The sequence below is a fragment of the Neodiprion virginianus genome, chromosome 3 (genome assembly GCF_021901495.1).
Source record: "Neodiprion virginianus isolate iyNeoVirg1 chromosome 3, iyNeoVirg1.1, whole genome shotgun sequence".
Taxonomy (NCBI): domain Eukaryota; kingdom Metazoa; phylum Arthropoda; class Insecta; order Hymenoptera; family Diprionidae; genus Neodiprion; species Neodiprion virginianus.
The window spans coordinates 22490812-22508443 of record NC_060879.1 but is presented as its reverse complement, the minus strand read 5'-3'; the positions used below and the strand labels follow the sequence as shown (position 1 = coordinate 22508443).

General features: G+C 39.1%; 3 protein-coding genes, 1 long non-coding RNA gene and 1 pseudogene across 7 annotated transcripts in view; all 5 read right to left on the bottom strand.

The window, feature by feature from the left end:
• The window catches only part of LOC124300031 (uncharacterized), a 36592-nt gene extending 35345 nt beyond the window's left edge, over positions 1-1247 (bottom strand). For 2 of the 3 annotated variants that reach the window (XM_046753639.1, XM_046753647.1), the window contains exon 1: positions 547-1247. Coding sequence is in view for 1 of the 3 variants with exons in the window: in XM_046753647.1 (XP_046609603.1) it covers positions 547-626 (80 nt within the window). In the remaining 2 variants the exon portion in view is untranslated. The remainder of the gene's footprint in view (positions 1-546) is intronic. The other variant, XM_046753643.1, reaches the window with a different exon arrangement.
• Positions 1248-4131: 2884 nt separating this feature from the next.
• On the bottom strand, positions 4132-5437 carry LOC124300033 (uncharacterized). Its single transcript, XR_006907133.1, has 2 exons — positions 5117-5437; positions 4132-5047 (listed from the first exon to the last, which is right to left on the bottom strand). It is a non-coding gene; the product is annotated as an uncharacterized LOC124300033 (long non-coding RNA).
• A 46-nt stretch (positions 5438-5483) lies between these two features.
• On the bottom strand, positions 5484-8141 carry LOC124300030 (juvenile hormone epoxide hydrolase 2-like; annotated as a pseudogene).
• A 149-nt stretch (positions 8142-8290) lies between these two features.
• On the bottom strand, positions 8291-12174 carry LOC124300021 (juvenile hormone epoxide hydrolase 1-like). Of its 2 annotated transcripts, none has more exons than XM_046753620.1 (8): positions 11935-12174; positions 10877-10994; positions 10376-10568; positions 10052-10290; positions 9850-9965; positions 9557-9756; positions 9216-9450; positions 8291-9124 (listed from the first exon to the last, which is right to left on the bottom strand). In XM_046753620.1, exons 1-8 carry the CDS (start codon positions 11991-11993, stop codon positions 8884-8886), a joined length of 1401 nt encoding a protein of 466 aa, XP_046609576.1. In that variant the 5' UTR covers positions 11994-12174; the 3' UTR covers positions 8291-8883. The 2 variants fall into 2 exon arrangements, with proteins under 2 accessions (XP_046609576.1, XP_046609577.1); XM_046753621.1 differs by lacking the exon at positions 11935-12174 and adding an exon at positions 11430-11458.
• A 1269-nt stretch (positions 12175-13443) lies between these two features.
• LOC124300022 (juvenile hormone epoxide hydrolase 1-like) lies at positions 13444-17623 on the bottom strand. The gene is made up of 8 exons (XM_046753622.1): positions 17443-17623; positions 17193-17307; positions 15541-15733; positions 15220-15458; positions 15027-15142; positions 14178-14377; positions 13855-14089; positions 13444-13761 (listed from the first exon to the last, which is right to left on the bottom strand). The coding sequence occupies exons 1-8, from the start codon at positions 17499-17501 to the stop codon at positions 13524-13526; spliced, it is 1395 nt and encodes a 464-aa protein (XP_046609578.1). The 5' UTR covers positions 17502-17623; the 3' UTR covers positions 13444-13523.
• Between the last annotated feature and the right edge of the window lie 9 nt (positions 17624-17632).

Sequence of the window (17632 nt, the reverse complement as noted above, 5' to 3'; positions counted from 1 at the left end):
TCTGTTATTTATATACGTTATTAAATATATTGTTGCTTAAGCAAATACGTCCGAATGTAGGTACAAAAAGCATTTTTGCGATTTGAATATCGCGAAATCGAAGAGACTTGCTGCAGGAAGTGAGGATTCTACGGTAGCTGATAACAAAGATGCAACACTCGTTAGTGAAGAGTTATCACGATTCCTGCGTTTTGTTTCACGGTAAACTCAGCCGTTTTACTTTGCCGCTCATTGCACCTCAGCGCTACTCACGTCTCGGTTTTGTTTAAATTTCTAAATTTTCGAATTGTCCGGAAAATGGATTCGCAGAAATCATTACAAATTATACGTTGACAAGATAATATTGATTGCGGGGAGGTTTGTGGCAATAATGCGAAATGAATTGTCGCGATCAATGCCGGAGGTTTCATACTTAATTTCGGGACGAACGAAACCTTCGAAATTGGAGATTGTAGAAAAATAATGGATTTGGAATATTTGGACCTTCTAAATAGTATCGATGATGTATAAATAAGTTGGTCGAGTGTCACCGTTTTTTACGCTTACCTTTTCGAAGTGCTGGGGATTTCATCAATGTTGCTCCAGTGATAAACATCGGCGCACGTGGTAATCGTTGTATCCTTCATCGCGATACTTCAGAAAATAAAAAAATATATATATATATAATATATATTCTTCAATCATCCGCAAGTCGTATAATATTTTCGTGACTGCAAAACTGACCCGAAACCGTGAATTATTCATTCGCTGATACTGCAGAACACAAAAATACGTACGCACACAAACACGCCACTTTATTACAGCGCAGTGCCGAGTCCTCGGCGTTTCAATATGTAAGTCGCATATAACGTCGTGATATATAATATGTTTACACAACCGTCGTATATGCCATTAATTACACAACGATGATACGTGTTCGCAGTGCGGTACGAGCGAATCTATTCGCTTTCGTCTCCTCTTTGCTGCATTATAATGTCCGGCAAGTGTTCCCCGTGAAAGCTCGGTGTCAGCGGAGGAACGAAACTCGGAGACCTCCTTTGATTTCGACTCCTTGACCCGCGTTCCTTTCGTCGACTCCGTTCATATTTTACCCGATTCCTTTTGCGCGCTTTTACGTCGTTTTAATCCTCGCCACGGGGAGATCAACTGTCAGAACGCACACTTGTCAGACCGGGCCACGCGGCTGCGGCGAAAGACGGAGAAGCATTCGGCCTCGCCGGCGTGGAAACGCGGTATAATACGAGCTCTGCGCAGACATCACGGTTTTCTGCTTCCTGAATCAACTCGCGTGTCGACTGCGCCTCTGCGGGACGATAGCCGAAGATATGAACGCGCGTTCGACGACTAGACGACAAAATCGCAACAACAATCGCCACGTTTTATTCCGTAGCTTGGGAATACGATAAATAATGATAAATAATATACAGATGTAATGATTGAAAGGTACCGATTTTCGACAACCGAACTTCTTACTTGAGTTTATCTCCAATCGGTACGGGATCTTTCGTCTCCTGAAACAACATCTTTATTTCGCGGGCATGATTTTGTTATTTTAATTATGACGACGTTGCATTGTTGTTCAGATAACGTCGCGTTGTTTTACAATTTTTTTTTTCTTTTCCTTTTTCTTTTTCTTTTCTTTAATCGCTGCTAGAAGTACATTGTATCCTTACCGCAATTTTCATAAATTCCAATCAATGAAGTTTATCAATAATAGATTTTTTCTTGATTCAATCAGTTGATAAAAAGAAATTCTACGAAAAAGTTTATTGATAAGCTATCAATGATAGACTCGTCATTGAAAAACAAAAACTCATTATTGCCGTACAAAATGTATGTTATAGAATGTCTTTAGAAATGATTTATTCAGAAAATGAGCTATTATTCGTGACAATCGATTAAATAGTAAGATTTATCTATGGTTGAAATTGATAGGTATCCAATTCTTTCCATATCTTTTGATCAAATTCAATTGAATTAGCTTAAGTGACACTTTTCAAACCGTTACTTTACAACGGTTTTCTTAGAACAATCATCTGTCGCTAAATTTCTAGTTTTATATCCTTCTTTCACCAAGGATACACTCGTTCTTTCTCAGTAACGCTACAGGAAAAAAATCAATAAACGCACGAACGGAGCTTGGGTTTCCCAATGTCGAAACAATTGTATCGTCTGAGATGATTGATTACGAATCAGTGATGTTTGCTCCAAACATAATTCAAGGGCAAATCAGAGCTGCGATGTTGCACGAAGCGGAAAAAATTGGAAAAACACGCGTGATGTCTAAAATATGTCTGAAAAAAGTGTTTCACTTTTGACCAAAAGACACCGAAAAGATGCCAGAAAACGTTTAAAAGACGAATGTCAAATTTTCTCGTGTTTCGTAGATTTTGAAGACAGACCACCTCAAAGGTATCCTTTACTAGTCAGCTTATAAAAGCTTTGATTCTTTTGAATAAAATCAACAATTTCAGATTGAAATCGAAGGAATTGAAATGAACCATTGATATCAAAGCTTCCGTCTACAATTACAGTAACATGTATTATTGTTTTTTTTTCCAGAGATAGAAAGAGAGAGAGAGAGATCTTCGTAGCTGATAAATATAATAATGACTTGATGAATATTCAATGTACGACTATCCCTTGATACAATTTATGAAAGGCATTGATTGTTCCTACTAACCGACCTTCTTAGGCGTCTTTTTTTCTTTTCTAAAAACAACAAGAGATGCCTTTAAAAAAATGTTTGAAAAATGATTCTACGATGCACGCGTTACGAGTCTCGGTACGATAACTATTCGAACAAATTCGGTCAATAGAATTAAACGTACTGCTCGGAAAGGATAATTTTTAGTCGTTACCAGCCTTTTCATAGGATTACAGATCGAGATGAAGCTTCCTTTTTTCAACGAACGAATGAGCCAAGCGTCCGGCATACCTTTTATCGCTATTAAAAGGAAAGGAAGAATTCCCAAGCTGGCCTCGCGTGGAATCATGCGCGCACATACTTAACCGCGCAACTTATACGTGCGTTGAATACGTAACCTGGGTATAATAATTATTTCTACGCATTCGCCACGCACTATAGAATCCTACGCCTTTACCCTACAACTACTAATCCGTTGACTACGAGTCCCGCTATTATATATCTGCGCTTTGTTCTTCCGACCAGGAATGCGAAGCCGTGAGAGCTGAATTGAGCGCTCCTGCACGGACGTTCAAATGCACTCCCACGATGCTTCTAAACCAATCGAGAATGTTTGTACAATATCACGATACCGAGCAATCGAACTCGATGTGCACACTTTCATTTTTGTGTATACGATTCTATGCACGTACGTACAGGTATGGGAACAGCTGATTCCTCAAACGTGTCTAACTGAAATTTCAAGTTCAACAGCTCACTTCACTTTCATACTTCCTTGTCGTTATCGTAACTACCTGCACGAGTACCGATTCGCGTGTAAATTTAGTACGTGTCATATCGGCGATACCTTCGTCGGTTCCTTGGACCTCGAATATATTGTGGGAATGACCGAACAAAGGTTTACAAGCGTTAAATTGCCGCAACAATTGCAAGAAAATATAGTAACGGTGATCGTAATGAGAAATAATAGTAACGGACAATAGACTTTCCGGTAACAGCTAGAAAACTAATTTTCATTTTCTACCTAGAACTATATTTCTTTATTGTGGTAAAAAATGAAAATAGTTAAGGACTGACTGGTAACCGGAACTAAAAATTTCTCTCAGTGTAGTAAAAATGTAGTGGTCGCGACAGAAATTAAATACCGATCAGTTTTGGAATGACGGTGCATCGAAATTTCTTGAGAATTTCCCGCATTAGGAAAGGCAAACTTCCAATTCATGGACCTCGTCAATATGTTGCCTTTCTTATTCAACTTCTCGAGGTACCATTTACTTGAAGATCAAATGAATGATTCCGATTCATTAAAATTGATTTTGAACGAATGTTATATAATCTCCATTATCGTGTTATTTTCGATCATTTCCAATATGACCCCTTATTTCTGATGGTCAGTGATTTTTGGAGGAGGAAGGAATCACAGGAAATTACAACTAATCACTATAAATCAACTGTGTCATTGTGACGATAGAGTTTTTCGGGTATTATGATTGGCTGAACGAAAACCGATACTTTTTATTAATTTTATCATGAGTTAGTTGTACATTAAGCACTTGTCAAATTGTTATATCGTAAATTACGAAGATCTCGGCAAAAATACAAGAATAGAATATACTGGAAGCATGAACAAAAGCCATTGATGCCGATGATTTATTTAAAATCGTTAAAAAATAGTTAAAAGTCTAGTAGGTTTGTTCGATTTCACTCATATCCTGACTCATTTAATTCAGAAAAGTATTTCCTACTGGAAAGTAGCTGAAACAAATTCCTTTTCAGTATTCAATTCAATATTGCTAATCGTTGATCACAATCAACGTTAGTGTAATATTGAAAGACGAAATATTCAACCATACCATAACATGGTAATAAAAAGTGTCTCGGTGTTGGCAGAAAAAAGTCTTTCGAACAAAGTGATCCATCGTATAGAGTGAAACCGAACAAATTTACTAGTTTTTCGAAATAATTTTCAAGCGATTGGAATCGAACCATCGATATCTGTAAGCGATTGTTTATAATACCAGTATTTTTGTACATATAAAAAGACGATCATTCCTTAGAAAACTAATAATTTAATAATTACTCAATGCACGACTATCTGGTAATAAAATTAATAAGAAGTATAAATTTTCGGCCTACTGCGATCGTCTCAGCCGTCACGTCAGGTCAACAAAGGCGGACACACCTTACTGGAGTTGAAGAAAGTGATTGATGATGGGATTTCCCGAGGGTCGATAAGCGCATCGGCATGACTGGCTGCACTCTGGGTTTCTCTCCGGGATCGGCTAGAGGGCCAAAACCGTCACGCGTGAATGCAATGGTTGGTCCGGCATGTGTGCGTCATGGAGGAGAAAGAGGCTGACGGAGATCCCGTGCTCGGTTGTTTTGCCTTCGTCTCCTAGACTGCAGCAGTTCGTTTCATGAGCCATAATAAAGGCATGGGGAAGTCTGGTTTGTGGGGAATTGACTCACTGCAAGGGAGAGTCGGCTTCGTCCCCGGTCGTCCCCGGTCGGAATTAGGGGAATTAAGGGTGTCTCGCTTTCGGCCGTTACCCAAGGGCGAGGGACTGTTTGCTTAGGTGAGAAAATATCCCACGCATCCAATTTCCGCGCCGTCTTTGTGAGACGGCACTTCGAGGTGGGGAGTCGACTTAAAGTCTACGAACGGAAAGGAAAGGTGGCAGAAAAGAACGAAAAAATTAGAAGATTTACACAGGCTATGTTTTGGGGTGTTGAAAATTATTTAAAATACTTTAGTCGTTTGTAATATACGTATCCAACAGGCGACATAAATATGCTCATTTTTGACGTTATGACTTGTTTGGTAAAAAGTCGCTTTAAAGTACACTGTCAGTCACCTTTCGGGGTAGAGAACTCCCATGTTTGCTGTGATGACACTTCCCGCGTCCCCGCCTTGAGCATAGAATTTTTCAAAACCTAGCCTGCTCATTAGATTCTTCAACACTATCGTCATCTGCTCGTGGGAATGTGGAAATTAGAAATTGTGCTCGATTGATAGTCAGTATGGTGAGGGAAGTGATTTTTAAGGAGTTATACACGAGTGGACGGCCAAAAAATTAAGTGAATTTTGGGAAGTTGTATCCTGAATGCCAGTTGTGCAATTCCATTTGCGATTCGTTTTTGCGAAAGCACGTTGATTATGATTCATTTACAGATTTGTATAAAATCGTCGGTGATTACACCCGTTGTTTTGCCGTGCCCACGACATCTCGAAAACGGCTCAACCAATTTAATTTAAACTTAGAGAAAGGATTCACGGATAGTTTAACCTTTTTGCCAAGATCCTGCTTTTTTATAGGTATTACATTTTTTGGGTTATTTCAATGAAAAAAAAGTCTAAAATCTTAGATCGAGAATCGAAATTCAATTTTAGACGGTCGTTATTTCGATGAAAAAAAATATCGATTCTGGCGAAAGGGATAAACTATTCAAGAATACTGTTTCCAAATTCGAAGTTAATCGGTTGATCGGTTTTGGAGATATCGTGGACATCGCAAAACATGACATTGCGCGAAATGATTGACGTTATTATCAATAACGATGCTTCCTATCAGTTGATTGTGATAAGAAAAATATGAGAGTCAAGTTTGATCTACATGCTTTTGAATGAAACAAACCATCAACAACCATTATACAACGAATATAATTTCCAAAATTCACCCATTTATTCAGACGTTGACTCGTCTGCTCATACACATATATTCTCTTCAATTTTTGCGATACCTGAGTGGAGCCTAAACCAGGGCGAGCTGCTGCGTCCGAAAACCCGTAACCTGGCAACTATGGTATGATAAGCTCAAAGACGAAATCCCGATCATCACGTGGTATCGTGAGGAGAGGGATGATCTTTTGAAATTCAACGATGGATCCGGGCCAGCCGTGGACCAGCAGCAGAGGGAGAACTCTGATAGAACTGTCCTCGATGATTCTGGGCTTCACATGGTAAAAGTGGATGTCCAAGCCTGTGAAATCATTCGTCATCGCAGTCGTGAATACTAGGAGTTCGCTTATTCCAAAAACAACTGCACTTTTAGTATTTCACCTTGAATGCTGGTCTCGAACTGCGAATACTTGTTAAGGAGGCTTTGACGTTTGGTCCAGTCGTACTTTGTCCTCCAGTACTCCAGTACGGTTTGTAGGTGCTCGCTGTCTACGCCGTAAATCCATCCAATGTCTTCGAGTGGCTTTCTCAAAGATTGGGTTCTGCTAATGCGCATCTCAAGGTCATCGATAACCTGCACGTAAAATTCACACCGTCAATTGCAGAATGTGATCTACGTATGTAAAAATCTTCTAGTTTATCAAGCATATACCTCTTGTTTAACATCAATTTTGAATGGCCGAATAGTTTTGTCTTCCGAGTAAGATTCTCTTGTCCCCCAGTACTGGTCGTCAGGCACTGCTGGTGCTTTGGGATTTTCTGAGTTACTAGAATAAATAATCACTAGGGTATCCCTTATTTAGGTAATGGACGAATATTTTCCGTTTCACCCCCCGAATTGACTTGGAATAATTTTAAAAAATTTCCCTCATTTTTTCAAATTTTTACTTCAACTCCAACACGTACCATCACGAGGGTGAATTTCCCCATTTTAAATACACGTGTTTCAGACACATCCTCAGTACATGTTTTATTGTACTAAAAGGGATTAAAGGTAAATAAGGGACACCCTAATGGTCACACATCTTTACTGTGAATTAAAATCATCGATTAAAAGCAGAAATTAAAGGCTTGTTTAGCATTAGAAATTTAAAGGGACGCCTGAATTTTCAAGTTATTATTACCGGGAGATTAACGTCTGCAGGAATATGTGATGCAAAGTTTGTATCAAATCACAGCTAGAAATTCTCCTTGGCACTACACAGCAATATTCTCTTTATTACCATTCGAAAATTTAAGATTATTTTTTCTCACCTCCAGTACCTTGCAGCTCCATAGATCAACAGCAATAACAGTAACGTGAATTTCCACATATTTGTGAGTTGATCCAAGTTTTCGAATGCAGTGAACTTGTTGTATGTAGAACGGACAGGCTGTGACGAACAACCAGCGAACTACACGTACCTAGTAGAACTGACGCTTCGAGTGTACTTTTAGCTTGTATCGTTTCCTCCCACTTAATTCGACATTACCAATCATCGGTGAGACGTTTTTGAAAGTAGCAAACCACATCGGCCAATTCTTCTTCGTTATAAACTTTTCAAGTCAGTCAGATCCCGATGAAAGCCTGCGGCTGTACCAAGTATAATCAATGATATAAACAGGTTTTCTTTTCACCAACGTTTATGCCCGTCTAACGATGACCAGACATAATCACGTTTACTCTTTCATTATGTATAACTTCACACGCCTAGCCAAAATAAACAACACCGTTGTATGGTCACGCTCAACATGAGTTACGGATATCAGAAGGTCCATGGACTTTGATCGACTGAAACGAACAAATCCTGTTGATCTGGATATTATTAGGTGTTTGAGACAAATCTGCTTTTATTTTTGATTGCTGTGTGCTTTTGCAGCGACCACATAAGTCTTGGGATCTTATCTTTTCTGATACCGTACAGAATCTAGTCTGGATTAGCGGATTCGTGACAAATATTAATCATCGGTGGGTGTTTGCTTAATTTCATTCAAATTTTTTTAATATATGTATAATACAAAATATTATTTTTAATTTCTGCCAAATTAAGACTATTTGACTATGATCTCAGTTCGAATATAGCTAAATTTTACTCATTAAAGGACAATACAGAACCTACATACTATTACGGACCCGTTGGGCATGAAATAGAGAGAATGGAAAAAGAGACACGTTATGTGCATATTCGAATCGATTACTTTCCCCGTCTTATTTGAAATCTCTATCCTGATATCACCTTTTGTCGAATTTTGTCACACCAGAACAAGAGGTTGAAAAGATCACTATTCGTGATGTTTGCTTATTTTAACTGTAGTTGAATCAGATACAATTCTACCGTAAATACAGGAACACCTTACACAATGCCAACATTTACTTCCGAATTGTGATTCTCATTTTAGCCTCTATACTGGTACACATTCGTTGATTTGAGCCAGTTGACCATTTTCAGTAGAAAGCTGAAATCAATTTCCCCAAATCCAATCTTTTTTTGGTGAACTTGAGAACAGATACACGTTTTCATAATTGTAGACCATGCGACGCATAAAAATGAACTGAAAAGTTGTAAGATTAATTTTCTTATAGCTCCGATGATTTGCCAGTCTTCTGAGTAGTTTTTTCTTTCTTCTCAATCAGACCGACGAACGACCAGAAGTCGTCAGCAAGAAGCTGAGGCTCTTCAAAAGCTGCAAAGTGGCCACCGCGAGGCAGATGGTTTATTTGAATCATGTTTGCGTATCTCGATCGAAGAATAGCCTCCGATTGGTAAAAGATTTCGTGCGGAAATATGGCGCAGGCTAGCGGTGTGTGGATCGGAATGCTGTAGACAATGATTGCGAAGTCAGAAAAGAGGTTATTCCCTAATTACCATTTTCAAACAGCGGAATAAATCATTTCATTTGCACACTCACGAGTCTATTCTCAGGTTAAAATGAGCCTTGTTGAAACTCTCTGAGTACAAGCGCATGCTAGTTGTGATCGAATTTGTCACCCAGTAGACCATAACATTGTCCAAAAGCTCATCGATATTGAATTTTTCAAGCAAGCGACCGTCTTTGCTGAATCGGAATTCCGGATTTGTCCACGTGCTGAATTTCTCTAAAATGTAAGCGGCTAAACCAGCTGGCGAGTCAGTGAGCGCTGTGCCTAAAAACAATGCGTAAGTAGTTTGTTAGTAGGCATTAATTAACGGTATGTATTTCCACCTCATAATTAGACACAGGATCTGATTTTTCGGGATTTCTTTTTATACCAATGGTGTCAGGTTTGGTGGCTTGGAGGTGTAGGTATCCCGATTCTTCGAGCATACGTGACCAGTGATGACTAAGAGGGTACATTTTGGACCAGTGTTCATCGCTGATGGTCAAAGACGGGACGAACGAACCGAAAATTGTCCAAATAGTGGCCGAAGGTGCGAATGAGAAGCATGCATTCAAGTGTATTCCAAAAACGCTGGAATTGCAGAAGAGTCAGTATCAATTTCCGACTATCATATCTCTCGTTCGTACAGATTTTGGCTCTTCGAAGAAAGGTGAAAATGACTACCTATCAGGAAAAAGGACTCCCATATTTGCGGTAATAAGACTGCCCCAATCTCCACCTTGGGTGTAGAATTTCTCGAATCCAAGTCTGCTCATCAGGTTCTTCAATACTACTGACATCTGTGAATGTGTGTATAATCAATGACTTGGCTTCTACGATAAAATTCAGGTCGGAATCAAGGTGTAGTTTGAAGTTTCGATCATACCTGAGCATTACCTAATCCGGGGCGAATCGCGGCATCGGAAAATCCGTACCCTGGAAGCGATGGCGCTATCACTTCAAATACGAAGTCATTGTTGGAACGTGGCGTTGTGAGAAGAGGGATGATCTTTTGAAACTCGACGACCGATCCAGGCCAGCCATGGACCAGCAATAGAGGAAGAACTTTCACAGAACTACCTTTGGGAACCGTAGGCTTTACATGGTAGAAGTGGATGTCCAAACCTGTGGAAAGTAATCATTCATCATCACGATCGATAATACCAGAATTTTTCTACTTTTGACTACAGATGCAGGTGCAGTAATTCACCTTGAATATTAGTTTTGAACTGAGGATACTTGTTGAGGAGGGTTTGACGTTCCGTCCAGTTGTACTTTGTCCTCCAGTACTCTAGTACGGTTTGGAGGTGCTCGCTGTTCACGCCGTAAGTCCATCCTGCACTATCCAGTGGCTTTCGCAAAGATCGTGTCCTACTCAGGCGTGCGTTGAGGTCATCAATAATCTGTCCGAAATGTTATCAGTTTCACAATTCACAATCTCCCGAAATGATTGGTTAAAGTAGTTGTTACTTAACGAACAAGAAGAGGATAACTGTTAAAAAAGATGAAATATCGAGGAGGACAAACCTCCGATGAATACAAGAACTCCAAATGGCAGTAAGAAAGAATAGTAATTACTTCAGGCCAGAGAGAAATAGTTATTTTTGTCTTAGAATAAATCCTTTCAGTCAGGCAATGTAAATGGTATTGAAAAAGGAAAATAACAGTTTTAAAAAAAAGTAGCAGCAGCCCTTGCATTTGATGTGCTAACCTCTTTTGGGACGTCAATTTTGAATGGACGGATATTAGTGTTAACTATGCGTGACTCTCCAGGTCCCCAGTGTTGGTCAGTCGGTATATTTGGTACTTCGGGCACATCAGCGTACGAGCTGTAACAAAGCATACGATTTATCGTATTACGTAATCTTATGGGTCCAAGTGTCGTGCCCCCTTCGCCCCCGTCTTCCGTGGTAGCAAACTTCATATAAATGAAGTAGTATATGCAGGTAAATTCTAATATCACAAACATCTAGAAAAATTGTTTGTTGTGTATGAATTTCATTTCATCATAAGCGATTTGCGTAGTTATGAATATTTATGTGAATAGCGATAAAGAGTATAATCCTTATGAACAGTCGTTCAAGTTTTATTAATTTTCAACTTCTTAACAACCAAATAATCATAAGTTATGATCACGACGCACGATGTATTCCGAATATTAAAAAGCAAACTGTGTTGGGAATGTTAATCATTCGTAAAACGTACTGTGTGCGAACAAAAAATCACCGATCATTCCAGAAGAAGGCAATTGTGATTTTACTGAGTTTAAATAGTACATGCAGCATTCCACCCCAAATCGACCAGGGTCTGACCCGTGGCCTCTTGGATTTGGTCTGCGATTTTTTAATTAGTTGTTTCAACCCTAAAAATCCCTGAAAAAAGTTTTCAAATAGTTTTTCAGTAAAGGAAAGTTTGATTTCAAATCTCTTTGAGGCTTTATGATTGATAAAAATCTGAAATGTATGTCGGAAACTACTGATTTTTGGAACTTGTGTCCATGAGAACTTTTGATCGCAAGGATATGTGCGTACTTAAAGTGCAGCGAATTCGACCGGGAGCTAATTTTCTTTATCTTACTTTTTATTTTTAAAATCAACATGTCTTTGGACATAATTTAAAAATTTAATGAAATTCCCAAAAATTCTGAGTTATACATAAAAATGTTCGAGTAGTAACTCATAAAAGACTGACTTACTACTGATTTTTGATCACAAGTAAAACCAATCCTTAAAAGTTCTCGGGAAAAAAAATCTAGGCTTTGTTACCAACCTGAAAAGCCTTGATACAGCAAAAATCACCAGCAGAACGATGAATACGATTTTCCACATTTTCCCAGCTGCCAGCGTTGGTCGAATCCACAAAATTTATTGTTACCGTACTCAAAATATACGCATGAGGAGCCGTGCGGTGGTTCTGCCGAACGGGCGATCACTGCTCACTATCTAAACTCCTACCTCGATGACGGCATTCATCGTCCCTCCTTTATCAGTTTCTCCCACTCCAAGCAGAACGTAGAATGTTAATCAGCTACAATCTGGTCAGACAGTTAGCACCTTATTATTTCTGCGTCGAACACTACGCTATTTGAATAATTTTTATTCGATCATGCGCCCAATGACACTGACCACTAGTAAAGTGTCGTCGAAAAAAGTATGAATCTCTTTTTCTATTCGGGTTCTTGGAATACTCCATGATGTGGGAATGCGATAAGCACTATATCACAGTTGAAGGTTCGTGCTGTTGCTGACCATTGTGAGTAACGTAAGTTGTTTTTTCACGATTACTCTCGTCTAACGATGACTTGCCGAATCGCGTAGAAAAGATCGTTCATTACTTTAGCCGCGTGACGACGACAAAAAATACAGCCGCGATGTAAGAATACTGCTTATTATAGAAGCAAAGCTCTGTGCAGTCGTAAATTTCGATCACTTTGTGGATTTTGGTCAGGCGCGTATTTTCTCCAGGGTTTTCGAAGTCAAATGCTTTCTATGAAGTATAACAGTTTGTAACACTTTGATTCTGACCTTGAAACTTGTACATCTCCAAATAATTCTCTTTTTACGAGTCCCACTACGATTTACGAGTTGTTGTAAGCATTTCGTAGGAAGTGAACCAGTTGCTCTTAAATAATTTAAGAATCTTGCTGACGTAATTGTTTGGTCGCGATCCCGGTAATGGCCTTCAGAGTAAACTCATCATCAGTCCAAAAGTACATTTAGTTGCTTATGATCCAGACTCTTTCATGCCTGCAATTACAGCGGTCGGTATAGGATACAGGACATGAAACCGTCGATATTCTACAGTCTCACTAATTTCGCTGACAATGAGTTAGGTTCTTATATCGAGAGGTTGAAAACTCTTTGAGAGGTTGAAAACACTTTGTCGTGAGAACTGGTAGTTTGGCTCCTTGTGCCACCAGCCGTACCGTTTTTGTTACTCATCCGGTTTGAACGTTCTTTTACCTGAATTCCGGAATTTGAAGGAAAACTATACGAGGTATTAGAATTTTTATAAAACCAAAGAAACTGAACTCTAACAACAGTCACGTTATGAAGATGTTAACAGTTCAGCTATTACATTTGCAACTATTTGTAGTGATATTCATATTTCGAATAAGGTTTAAACGGAACAATTTTTATGACATCTCTTTTCGCAAGAGTAGTTCAGTAAGATGTGTCAACATAAAACACATTGGTTGTTTTGTAACTACATAATTTTTTTTCAAACAGTTGAGTTCAGATGGCAGATGGAGGATATTGAAAACAGTAAACGAAACACTTCAAGTTATTTCAACTTTTCAATATCGGTACACATAATAAAACGTATAAAAAATATTTCGAACCCTGAAAAAGATTGTTTTACAATTCTGAAGATTTCGCAGTTTTTTCATTTTGTTTTTTCTTCTCCACCTTACTAACAAAAGACCAGAGATCGTCAGCAAGAAGCCGCGGCTCCTCAAAAGCGGCGAAATGACCGCCCCGAGGCATGTGGTTTACTTGAATCAAATTCGTATATCTCGATCGCAGCAAAGACTCTGATTGATACGAGATCTCGTTCGGAAACATGGCGCAGGCTGTTGGCGTCTTGATGGGAAACCTGAAATGGTTACGTATTCGAGAATTATGGAATAAATATTCTTTTTAACCACGAGTCTTGGAACTTATTTAATAACTCTGTTCGTCAACTCACACGTCCAGTTTGAGACTTCGAGTTGCCGAGTTAAGACTCTCGGCGTACAAGCGCATGCTGGTAGTGATAGAATTGGTCACCCAATAGACCATAACATTGTCCAACAGCTCGTCCATGGTGAATTTTTCTAGCAATTTGCCGTCTTGGCTGAACCTGTATTCGGGATTCGTCCAGGTGCTGAACTTCTCCAAAATGTATGCAGCCAGACCGGCAGGAGAGTCGGAAAGAGCGATTCCTAGAAACATTAATTGTTCACAGATCAGGGTGAATCATATTCAATCTCAAATGAACCGAGAGTTGCATATTTGGTACAGCCATCTTACCGACGGTATCGGGTTTCGTCGCCTGGATGTGCATGTATCCTGTCTCTTCAAGAAGACGGGAATAGTGATGACTAAGAGGATACATTTTTGACCAATGTTCATCGCTGATAACTAGAGATGGTATGTAGGCGCCGATGATTGACCACAGAGTGGATGACGGGGAGTTTTGCAAGCAAAAGTTTAGGTGTATACCAGAAACGCTGAAAAAATTCAAACTCAGAATCAGTTATACAAGCCGGCCGCTTTTTTCTTAGATTACAATTTCGAATCAAAACACGACGTGATCGGAGAATACAGTACTGTTGAAAAAATTCGGGATCACTTTTCGAATTTCTTATCAGAAAAAAAAGTTAGACATTTCGATCAATAAGAGGCACAAATGAATAATCCAAGTGGCATTCAAAAGTAAAATAACTATCTCCATTACACTTCTTTTCAAATTCTTTATGCGGCTTTTTTGCATTTACTACAGGCAATGTGAACACTGTTGTTTCTTCTGCAATTTTAATACTATAACAAAGTCAGGTGTTATTTTTTGTGAAATAGGAGTACGAATTACGAAGTAGAAAGGGACTCGGAAGGTCCAAGATTAAGATTTTATTCAGTGTTTCGACTTTTTTCTGCGATTCCTTGAAATGAAATGTCGAGAGACAAAAATAGCATTTTTATACCGCTCTTTTTTGTTCGGAAAAAGAGAAAACGGAATAAGGGTAGTTATTACAATCACCCCGTTTTAGGGTCTAGAGAATCACCTCTGACAATTTTTGGATGGACGAAAATCGGCAAGTTGTCTTATCAATTTAACGGTTTTTTTTACAGAACTTTTTAAAAGTCCTGTAGCTCATTTACCTCTTGGGATAAAGAACTCCCATGTTTGCGGTGACGATGCTTCCCCAATCGCCACCTTGAGTGTAGAATTGCTCAAATCCCAGCCGAGTCATCAGATTTTTCATCAACACTGTCACCTATCCGTGAAAAATAGGCGTTAAATTTATGTATCGAATTCTGAAGGGGACAACTGGTAGTAGACTCGTCACCTTACCTGAGGATTTCCGAGGCCTGGTCGAGTTGCGCCGTCGGAAAATCCGTATCCTGGAAGCGATGGTGCGATCACTTCGAAGACGAAATCCTGATTTGAACGTGGCGTCATAAGAAGGGGGATGATTTTTTGGAATTCGACAATAGATCCTGGCCAGCCATGGACGAGCAGCAGAGGAAGAACTCGGACTGAACTACCCTTTGGAATTGTAGGCTTGACATGATAGAAGTGGATGTCCAAACCTGTATCGAGTTCGGTTGTTCGCATCACAACGAGAAATCATTTTAAGAAGTTTTTTTTTTTTTGATTTTCATACTATTTCACCTTGAATATTGGTTTTGAACTGGGGATACTTGTTGAGAAGTGCCTGGCGTTTACTCCAGTCGTACTTTGTCCTCCAGTATTCCAATACCGTTTTGAAGTAATCGCTGTTCATGCCGTAAGTCCATCCTGCACCTTCCAGCGGCTTTCTTAACGACCGCGTCCGTTCCAAACGTTTGTTCAGGTCATCTATAACCTACGTAAAACGTAATAATTGCAACAGAGTTATTGCCACCGTGTAAATCCCGAATCTTTTTCAGACCGATCGTGATTCAGGTATTTCTGCATCAGGACAAATGTGGCGGTACTGGATTAGTACATAATAAACGCGTTAAATGACAATATAATTGATCGCCGGAAAGTGATTATTTAATCAACGACCGTAGCAGCGTCGCTTGTCGCGTACGAGATAACGGAACGGAAGAAATATCTGAGTTGAAATCCTCAGCACGTCGATCAGGACCTGACAATGAGCGACAACTCGCAACAATTTTCAGACGGATCACGTTGTCCGGGCGTTGACTCGGCAAGCTCAGGTTTAATTACGTATTTTAATTGTATTATGATAATTCAATGGATTTCTTCAAGTTACTGATATATGTTGTATAACTTACAATTGATATTCCGTTTCAACAGTTTGTACGTGGTTCTCAGCTCTTCTGCTTAAGGGGGGGGGGGGGGGGGGGTAAGGTTTTGCACTTTCGAAAAATCGAACTTTTTTTTGTCTTATCTTATTGTTAAACATTTCAAGAATATATTCCCAAAATTTCAAGTCGATCTGAGCAAAACTCTTGAAGTTATTATCTAGTTAGTCTCCTGCTCTTTAACACTATAGCTCTGACAGAAGGTATACAGCTTATTCACTTCTATCGTTCTGGTCCATTATCCTGTTTCGAGAATATTTTATTTAGTAAAGACAAGTAAGTAAAGCCATAAAGACATATTTCATATTTGTATGTATACTGTACACTGTACAATATTTTAAAACGAGAGACGAGCGTCAGTTTGTCGTTGTAGGTTCGATCGTGCGCTTGTGATTTTTCTCAAAACTACTTTTTCAAAGTTCGTGTTTACTGCCATTTAAAAACGACTTGACCGATTCATTTCAAACTTAATACACGTTTTCTACATATAAAATACCTCCCCCCAACGTTTAGTTAAAATTTCTTTTTTTAAATCAAGGGGGTTTTCCACCCAGAAAATGGCGGAATTTTTCGTGAAAAATAGTAGTTCACACTTTAAATGGCAACCAAAAATTTTGAAATGAAAAAAAAAAATAATCAAAGAACGTTGGGGGGAGGATTTGACGATGCTTTGACTAAATTTTAATGATTTTTGATATCAGATAATTTCCGACCGAGATATAGTGAACACCGCAAATTGTTTTTTTTTCTGAGACGTTCTGGGGCAAGCTCTGTCACCGGCTTGTTTTTCAATATTTCCTCATGAAAAAATTTCAGAATATTGTTAAAAGTATACTTAATAATGTACAACGAGTTTGACTAAATTTGCTCAATCCATACTTTTAAAAAAAATTCGTAAAAAAAGTGTTTTTTCTTACGCTGAAACCCTTACCCCCTCCCCCTTAAGCACGTGCAAGCGTATACAGAAAAATGATGTGAGTTAAAAATGAATGCAAGAAATGGTGTACCGACCTCTTTTGGGATGTCGATCTTGAACGGACGGATGCTTTCGTCGATCTTTGTAGGTTTACCCGGTCCCCAATACTGGTCACCAGATAGATTTGGTACCTCAGGCTCTCCCTTGTACCTGAAATCGCATATACCGTAATTATCTATCAATTATTATCTGTACAGTGTGAAACTGGTTTATCTCGAACGGAGTTATGTTTCCAAATTCAAAGTGTTTAAACTATTACCGTGGTTACGGAATTTAGTTACTCACCCGATATATTTTACGAGTCCAACGATAAGGAGCAGCGACAGAGCTCCTAGCTTCAGCATTTTGTTCTTTTCAAGTCTATCGTTTCCGACCTTGGAGATAAATGAAAGGATGAGTTGAATCGCGGCGAGAAAAAGACCTGCTCAATGGATACCGGGCGCCAGCAAACTAACGCGTAGCGTGTTATGTCGCG

Excerpts from the sequence above, each read along its gene's own strand:
- LOC124300021 (XM_046753620.1), bottom strand. The coding sequence starts at position 11,993 with ATGTGGAAAATCGTATTCATCGTTCTGCTGGTGATTTTTGCTGTATCA. Across the intron at positions 9,966-10,051 it reads CCGGATTAGGTAATGCTCAG|ATGTCAGTAGTATTGAAGAA; the intron begins GTATGATCGAAA and ends ACACATTCACAG. Across the intron at positions 9,125-9,215 it reads TTTAACCTGAGAATAGACTC|CATTCCGATCCACACACCGC; the intron begins GTGAGTGTGCAA and ends CATTGTCTACAG.
- LOC124300022 (XM_046753622.1), bottom strand. The coding sequence starts at position 17,501 with ATGCTGAAGCTAGGAGCTCTGTCGCTGCTCCTTATCGTTGGACTCGTA. Across the intron at positions 15,734-17,192 it reads AGATCGACATCCCAAAAGAG|GTTATAGATGACCTGAACAA; the intron begins GTCGGTACACCA and ends CGTTTTACGTAG. Across the intron at positions 14,378-15,026 it reads GGAGTTCTTTATCCCAAGAG|CGTTTCTGGTATACACCTAA; the intron begins GTAAATGAGCTA and ends GAATTTTTTCAG.